Source organism: Eimeria acervulina, genomic scaffold (assembly GCF_000499425.1).
Source record: "Eimeria acervulina Houghton genomic scaffold, Eah_scaff318, whole genome shotgun sequence".
NCBI lineage: Eukaryota > Apicomplexa > Conoidasida > Eucoccidiorida > Eimeriidae > Eimeria > Eimeria acervulina.
Window position 1 is genome coordinate 1 of NW_013549890.1, and position 8,132 is coordinate 8,132.

Genomic DNA, 8,132 nt, shown 5'->3' on the forward strand with positions numbered 1-8,132 from the left:
AATTATGTAAATATAAAAAAATAAATATAAATAGATATAAATAAATATTTAAATGTTTAAATTGATTTATAGATATAAAATAAATAATTTATTACGATGAAAAAACTTTAAATAAATAAAAAAAATAATTAATAAAAAATAAAATAAAATACAAAACAAAACAAACAAAACAAATTAATAAAATAAAATAAATAAAATAAAATAAAATAAAATAAAATAAAGCATTAAAAGGATAAATAAGTAGGGGAGACAGTAAAATAAATAAACTAAATTAAATAAATAAACTAAATTAAATAAATAAACTAAATTAAATAAATAAATAAACAAATTAATTAATTAATTAATTAATAATAAAATACAAACAAAGAACAGAGACAACTTAAATAATAAAATGAATAAAGGAGACAGTTAAAAAACTAACAAATATACACACAGAGGATCTCTAGCAGCAAAAGGAGACAGCATTAAGAGACAAGAAGAAGCAAAGGCTGCTGCTGCTTGCTGCTGCTGCTGCTGCTGCTGCTATCTCCTTCACAGCAAGCAGACACAGACCTTGAAGGAGGTGCGGTGAGGTGTACTTACGCCTTCTCCTGCTGCTGCTGCTGCTGCTGCTGCTGCTGCAGCAGCAGCAGCAGAATTCGAATTAATATTTTCGTCGCCCTCCTCTGCAAAGTTGGTGTCTCCTATGTCTCCTTCCGCTGTAGTAACTGCCGTCAAGCTGCTGCTGCTGCTGCTGCTGCTGCTGCTGCTGCTGCTGCTGGAAGCTTTCTGCTGCTGCTCATGCTGCTCAACATGCTCCAGCCACTTAAAGAAGGAGACAGGGCGGGAGGGGGCCCCCTGGGGCCCCCCCTTAAAGCTGTAATTGATGCTTTGATAGTTTGTTGAAGTGTATCTGCTTTCATTCTAAAGACACAAAGAGAGACACAAAAGTCTGCTGTGCAGCAGCAGCAGCAGCAGCAGCAGCAGCAGCAGCAAACGATGGCGGAGACAAACAGCAGCAGCAAACAAAGAAGAAGACGCACAGACGGGAGCAGCAAACAAAGGAGACAGCACCAACAAAAGAGCAAAGGAGACAGCAGCAGCAAGCAAACAGAGGAGACGGCAGCAGCAGCAGCAGCAGCAGCAGCTACCCGCTGATCATATGAAGAGAGAGCTGTCCCTTCCAGTTTGCTGCTGCTCCTTTTGAAGGCCCCTTCAGGGGCCCCTGCAGCAGCAGGAAGGGGGGGCCCCCTTGGGTTTGCTGCAGCTGCTGAGCTCGAAGCAGCAGGCGGCTGCTGGCTGAGTCTTCTTCTGCTCCGCTGTGCTGCTGCTGTTGCTGCTGTTGCTGCTGCTGCTGCTGCTGCTGTCGTTCCCGCTGGAACAGCAGCTGCGCTGCGTCGCCTGCTGCTGGAGGCCTCTCTTGAGGCAGCTGCAGTAGGTGTAGTTTGCTGCCTTTGCCGCTGCTGTTGCCGCTGCTGCTGCTGCTGCGGTTGCTGCTGCTGCTGCTGCTGGCCTCGGCAGCAAATGCTGCTGCTGCTGCTGGGGCGCCTGACTGGAGGCAACGGTATTTTAGAGACAGCGCGGGTTGGTTCAGGGAAGCCCCCCAAACTCTTTCCTTGCTGATGCTGCTGCTGCTGCTGCTGCTGCTGTTGCTGCTGCTGTTCTTGCTGCTGCTTCTGTTCTTGCTGCTGCTGGTACTGTTGGGTATATTGCTGCTGCAATTGTTGCTGCAGCTGGACCTGCTGGGGGTTCGGCTGTTCTATCCCTTGTTCTCCACGCTGCTGCTGCTGTTGCTGCTGCTGCTGCTGCTGCACTGCAGCAGCAGCATGTGTATCTGTCCCCCCTGAATGTCCTGGGGGGGGCCCCCCTGGGGGCCCCTGAAGGAGGGGCCCCCAGGCTGAGGCCCCTGTGGCTTGGAGGGCGCGGCGAACAGCTGGTAGGGGTTCTGCTGCTGCTGCTGCTGCTGCTGCTGCAGGTGCAGCAGAGGGGGGCCTCCCCAAGGGGCCCCTCAGCCCCCACATATCGCGGGGGCCCTCAGTTGCTGCAGCAGCAGCAGCAACTGGGTACTCCGGCCAGCAGCAACGCCTATCTGTCGTCTTGCTGCTGCTGCTTTTGGGGGCCCCAAAGCTGTTGAACGACTCTTCTACGAATGATACACCTGCAGCACTTAGCAAAGGGCGCTCCTGCTGCTGCAGCAGCAAATGCTGCTGCTGCTGCTGCTGCTGCTGCATTTGCTGCTGCGCTGCATCCTCCAACGGCAGCAACCTAAGAGCCATCTCCTGCTCCTTCCACAGCTCTCGATTGCGTTGCTGCTGCAACGTTAACAATTGCTGCTGCTGCTGCCGCCGTTGCACCTGTTGCTGCTGCTGCTGCTGCCGCTGCACCTGCTGCTGCTGCTGCTGCTGCAGCAGCATGTCCTCAGGACAGGTGACACCGAAAATATTCCTAACAGCAGGCACCGGCGTTTGCTGCTGCAGCAGCTGCTGCTGCTGCTGTCCCCAAGGGCATGCATCCGCAGCAGCTTCTCTGGTAGCACCTGCAGCTGCAGCAGCAGCAGCAGCAGCAGCAGCAGCAGCAGGCTCTGGTGGCTGTTGATTTGGGATTTTACCCTCCGCAGCACGCGCAGGTGCAGCAGATTGAGCTGGGGGCCCCTGAACGCCGCTGGGGGCCCCTCTGCCTCCAGGGGGTCCCCCTGCTGCTGCTGTTGCTGCTACTGCTGCTGCAGGACGAGACGGGCGCGTGCTGCTGCTGCTGCTGCTGCTGCTGCTGCTAATGCTGCTGCTACGCGCTAGACGGCACCCCACGCGGGAGCTGCTGCTGTGCTGCTGAGGGGGGCCCCTTGCGTTTAGTCTTCCAGCAGGCGATTTGCTGCTAGGGGCCCCCGATGAAGTGCTGCGCAGCTTTCGTACACCCGCTGCAGTGTCTCCTGCTGCAGCAGCAGCAGTTCCTGCTGCTGCTGTTGCCGCTGCTGCTGCGGAGGCAACGCTGCCCCTTCGAGTTGCTGCACGGGGCAGCCCTAGAGGAGGCCTCGACGTCTGGCGACCAGCAGCAGCAGCAGCAGCAGCAACAGCAGCAGCTGGGGCCCCTCTAGCAACGCCTCTGCTGGTGGCTGCTGCTTGTGCTGCTGCTGTCGTTGCTCCTACTGTTGCTGCTGCAGCGGCGGCAGCTACGGATTCTTTTGAACCAGCCAAAGCCTTCCGTTGCTGCTGCTGCTGCTGCTGCCGCTGCTGCTGCTGCTGGGTCCTCAACGCCAGTGCTGCACAGGGAGACGGATCCCGTTGCCTTGCGCTGGGCTGTCGCTGCGGCATCTTTGGCCGCTGCTGCTGCTGCTGCTGCTGTTGCTGCTGCTGGTACTGCGCCTGCTGGCGCTGCTGCTGCTGCTGCTGCAACGCTTGTTGCTGCTGCTGCTGCCGCTGTAGTTGCTGCTGATCCCAATGGAGTTGCTGCTGCCTCAGCTGCTGCTCCTCTGACTGTTGCTGCCGTATCAACTGCTGCTGCTGCTGGTGGAGCTCTTCCTGCTGCTGTTGCTGCTGCTGCTGCTGGCGCTGAAGGGACATGTCTCTCGTGTTTCTAGGAAGCCTAGCAAAGGACGCAGCAGCGTGCTGAAGGCGTGCTGCTGTGCCGTGCTGCAGTAGCAGCTGCTGCTGTTGCAGCTGCTGCTGCTGACGCAGCTCCTGCTGCTGCTGCTGCTCCCACGAAATATTCTGTATCTGAGGATCCTGCTGCATCTGCTGCTGCTCTTCAAGGGGCCATTGGGGCCGAAGCTGCTCTTGCTGCTGCTGCTGCTGCTGCTGCTGCTGCAGCTGCTGGTCCAGCTCTAGCTGCTGCAGCTGCTGCTGCTGCTGCAGCTGCCGCTGCTCTTGCTGCTGCATCTGCTCTTGATGCTGGTACTGTAGCAGCCGATCTGCTACCTCCTGTAGCCAAAAAGGGTCGCTACCAGCATGGCGCGCTGTTGCATGCTGCTGTTGTTGCTGTTGCTGCTGCTGCTGCTGCTGTTGCTGCCGTTGCTGCTGCTGGTGCAGCTGCAGCTGCTGCTGTTGAGGAACAGCAGAGTACGTGCTGCAGCCCTGAGGGTTGTAGGCACTAAACGGGGGGGATTGTACGTGTCCCTGCAGCAGCAACTGCTGCTGCTGCAGCTGTTGCTGCTGCTGCTGGTGCTGCTGCAGCTGCTGCTGCTGCAGCAGCTGCAGCTCCTGACCTTCATCCACTGGGTCAAGGCTTCGCTCAGAGGGGGACCTGGAAGACTGAGGAGAAAAAAATTCGTGGGGTGTATCTATAGCAGATTGCATCAGCTGTTGCTGCTGCAGCAGATCTTGCTGCTGCATCCGCGTCATGTGCTGCTGCTGCTGCTGCTGCTGCTCGTAGTTCTGCTGCCAGTGTGGCTCTGACTCATTGAAGCCCTCCCTCGCCGTCTGCATAGGGGCCCCATCTCCTTCTGCTGCTTCTTCTGGGGGACCCCAGTGCAGCAAAGGCAGCATCTCTTTTACAATACCTGCTGCTGCTGGTGCAGCAGCAGCAGCAGCAGCGGATCGCCCAGCAGCAGCAGCCGCCGCCGGAGCAGCAGCACGTGCAGCAGCAGCAGGGGCTGCAAGCAGATTAGCATTCCCTGCTCTATCTCTCCTCCACCCCTCAGCAGCAGAGCACCGCGATTGGCCTTGAATGTGCTGCTGCTGCTGTTGTTGCAGCTGTTGCTGCTGCTGTCGCTGCTGCTGCTGCTGCTGTCGCTGCTGCTGCCTGGCTTGGGGGCCCCAGAGCTTGAGGCTTTTCCCTTGCCCTCGAGACGAGTTGTGACGTGATCCTGATGTGAGTGCGTTGCGTGTGCTGCTGCTGCTGCTGCTGCTGCTGTTACTGCTGCTGCTGCTGCTGCTGCTGCAGAAAGGCGTCCCGCGGCTCCTGCTGCGGCTGCGTGGTGCTGGCTGAGACCTTAAATGCATCTGAGAGGTTAAAAGTCTCAGATTGATTAGAGAGAGGCAGCAGCATAGGAGCAAAAGAAAAAAAAGATAAGATATCAGCAGCCGTTGCTGCAGGGGGGTGGGGCTGCGGGTATATAAACAGCTAAATAAATAAATAAATAATATATAAATATTAATATTTATTTCTTTTTTATTTAAAAGACAAGTAAAAAGAAAGAAAATAAAACATTATTATCCAGTACTTCAACGCTGCTGCTGTTGCTGCTGCTGTTGCTGCTGCTGCTGCGCCTCCGAGGCGGTGGGGTTGTTGTTATTTCAGTGCATGCAAATTTTGTATGGATAGCAGCGGCTGTTTATATTTATTATTAATTAAAAGGAGTTAAATATATTTAATTTTATAATTACAAAGAAAGACAAATATTAACTACTCTTTATTAACCTACACCCAACTCAAGCAGCTGCTAGCAGGGTGGGGTTGTTGTACTAATGAAGATTATTTATTTTATTTAAAAGAACAAAACAAACAAATTAATATATTAAAACAAATAATTAAAATTATTTGTTTTATTTAAATGAATAATAAGGTGGGGTTGTTGTACTAATAATTATTATGCTGGTTGTTGTATAGGGAGGTCCGAGGAGTCATAGGCTTATAACCCTAAACCCTAAACCCTAAACCCTAAACACTAAACCCTAAACCCTAAACCCTACAGCTTATACCCTAAACCCTAAACCCTACACCCTACACCCTAAACACTAAATTCTAAACCCTAAACCCTAAACACTAAACCCTAAACCCTAAACCCAACAGCTTATACCCTAAACCCTAAACCCTAAAGCCTAGAGCCTAGAGCCTGAACGCTATACCCGAAGCTCTAAACCCTAACCCACAATGAACTGTGGAAAGGCGTGAACAAAACCCTAAACCCTAAACCCTAAACCCTAAACCCTAAACCCTAAACCTTACTCTACCCTAAACCCTAAACCCTCTTATGCACTTGCAAACGAAAAAAAGCAAAAGAAAGTCTCTTTGCGAGGCCCCGCAACAAAAACGGTGGCCAGCTGAAAGCATGCACAACTAGCAGCAGCAGCAGCATTTGCTGTTGCTGCTGCTGTTGCAGTTGCTGCTGCTGCTGTTGCTGCTGCTGCTACACTTAGGTGCTGCAGCGATAAGTATTTGTTTAGTTCTGTCTCCCCTCTCCAGGTCCGTCCTTAGCTCGACTTCAGGTGTCTCTTGTCTTAGCAGAAACACAACTATCCCTGCTGCTGCTGCTGCTGCTGCTGCTGCTGCTGTTGCTGCTGCTGCTGCTGCTGCTGCTGCTGCTGCTTCTTGCACTCTCGAGAACTGCCACCGTTTAGCGAGTGACTCTCCCTTATGTGTCCAACCTCGACCCCCCTACTGCTGCTGCTGCTGTTGCTGCTGCTGTTGTTGCTTCTGCTGCTGCTGCTGCTGCTGCTGCTGCACAGTGCGAAGCAGCTTCGCTGCTGAGGTCAAGGGGAGAGAGAGCAGCAGCAGACACACCTCATTACATCATATAATAGTTGAGGTGTATATACACCCCAACGGCCTCTACGCACGCCAACAATAAAATCTCCTCTGCAGGAGTTGCTGCGCTCTCGCCGACACTGAAACCCTAAACCCTAAACCCTAAACCCTCAAGTTGTAAGCCCCTAGCAGGGAGAAGGTGCAAGGAGACAGCAGCAGCTGCTGCTGCACCGCACATAAAATCAGCAGCTGTGTTGCAGCATCTAGTCTGCTACTGCTGCTGCTGCTGTTGTTATTGTTGCTACCGTCGCTTCTGTTGTTGCTGCTGCTGCTGCTGCTGCAGTTGTTGCTGCTGCTGCTGCTGCAGCTGCATATGGCGTGACTGTTTAATAGTAGATAAAGTGTCTGTGCTGTGTTCTTCTTCTAGGGTCCTTGCAGCAGTGCTGGTGCTGCTGCTGCTGCTGCAATGGGGCCCCCCCTCCATTTGTTGCTGCTGCTGCTGCTGTCTACAATTGGGAAGTAATGTACATCCACTGCTGCACTCTCGAGGCCCCACGATGTCTCATCACCTACCAGCAGCAGCAGCTTATCGAAGAAGTCCGGGGCTGCCCGCTGCAGCGTCTTCATTGTAACAAAGACCAGGTCCCCTAAAGAGCTGCTGCTGCTGCTGCTGCTGTTGCTGTTGCTGTTGCTGCTGCTGTTGGTGCTGCTGTTGCTGTCGCTGATGCTGTTGCTGTCGCTGCTGCTGTTGCTGTTGCAACTGCTGCTGCTGCCTGCAGCACCTGCCGCCCCCCGCAGAGCCTGGGATTGTGATAGAGTGTAAGTGTTTGCTGCTGTCTCTGAAGCTTTGCTGCTGTCTAAGGAGACAATAGACTCCTCTTGACCCTGTGAAAACCCGACAAGTGCTACAGAGGTGAAGCCCCAAAGGAGACAGCTGAAGACCTTCATCATGATGTCCAAAGGAGACAAATAATATAATATAATAATAATAGCAATGATAGCAAACGGAAGAAGAAGAGTAAAAGAAAGAAGCACCAGCAGATAAAAAATTAAAATAATATTGATAATAATAATAATAATAATGAAGAGAGAGAGAGGCAAAGGATACAGCACACTGCTTGCAGCTGCTTAAACCCTTAAACAAACTCTTTTGCTGTTGTTTGTAAGTAAGAGAAGCAAAAAACGAGTAAATAAACAAACAACAAGCACAGAAAAAGATATATATTCTCTGAGTTATTGTTTTGCATGCAAAGAAAGTTAAAAAGTTGAAAAAACAAAAGAATAAAAGAGTAGTTTTAATAAGACAGACAAAATAAGGCAATCGATAGCTTAACCCAGCACACGGTGGGTGCTTGAGAGAGAGAGCTCTCTCTCTTGTTTTTGTTTGTCTCTGTTTGATATAAACAATAAAATAAATAAACTAATTATAATATACAATAAATAAATATAATTAAAATATATTATTTATTATATAGTATTCCTTAAAAAAGAAACAAACAAAAAAACGCATGACCACTGGTCACCACCACCTTAACCACTGGACCGTCGCTAATGCCTCTTCTTTTCTTTTGCTGCTATTATATTTAAATATATTTGTTTTTTACTTTTTATTTACATTTAAATAAAATAAACATCTTAATTGAGCTTTGTTGGCGTGTTTGTGACTATATAGAGCTTCACACGTTTCCTACTATATATATATATATGTATATATATATATATATATATATATATATATATATATATATATATAT

The 8,132-nt window shown here is 50.5% G+C and overlaps 2 protein-coding genes across 2 annotated transcripts; both read right to left on the minus strand.

The window, feature by feature from the left end:
* Positions 1–552: 552 nt before the first annotated feature.
* On the minus strand, positions 553–4,913 carry EAH_00032670 (hypothetical protein, conserved; the record flags this gene model as incomplete). The annotated part of the gene is made up of 2 exons (XM_013395976.1): positions 553–903; positions 1,131–4,913. Coding segments are annotated over 2 exons (4,134 nt in total), but the record flags the coding sequence as incomplete, so codon positions are not given.
* Positions 4,914–6,801: 1,888 nt separating this feature from the next.
* On the minus strand, positions 6,802–7,326 carry EAH_00032680 (hypothetical protein; the record flags this gene model as incomplete). Its single annotated transcript, XM_013395977.1, has 1 exon — positions 6,802–7,326. One exon carries the CDS (start codon positions 7,324–7,326, stop codon positions 6,802–6,804), a length of 525 nt encoding a protein of 174 aa, XP_013251431.1.
* Between the last annotated feature and the right edge of the window lie 806 nt (positions 7,327–8,132).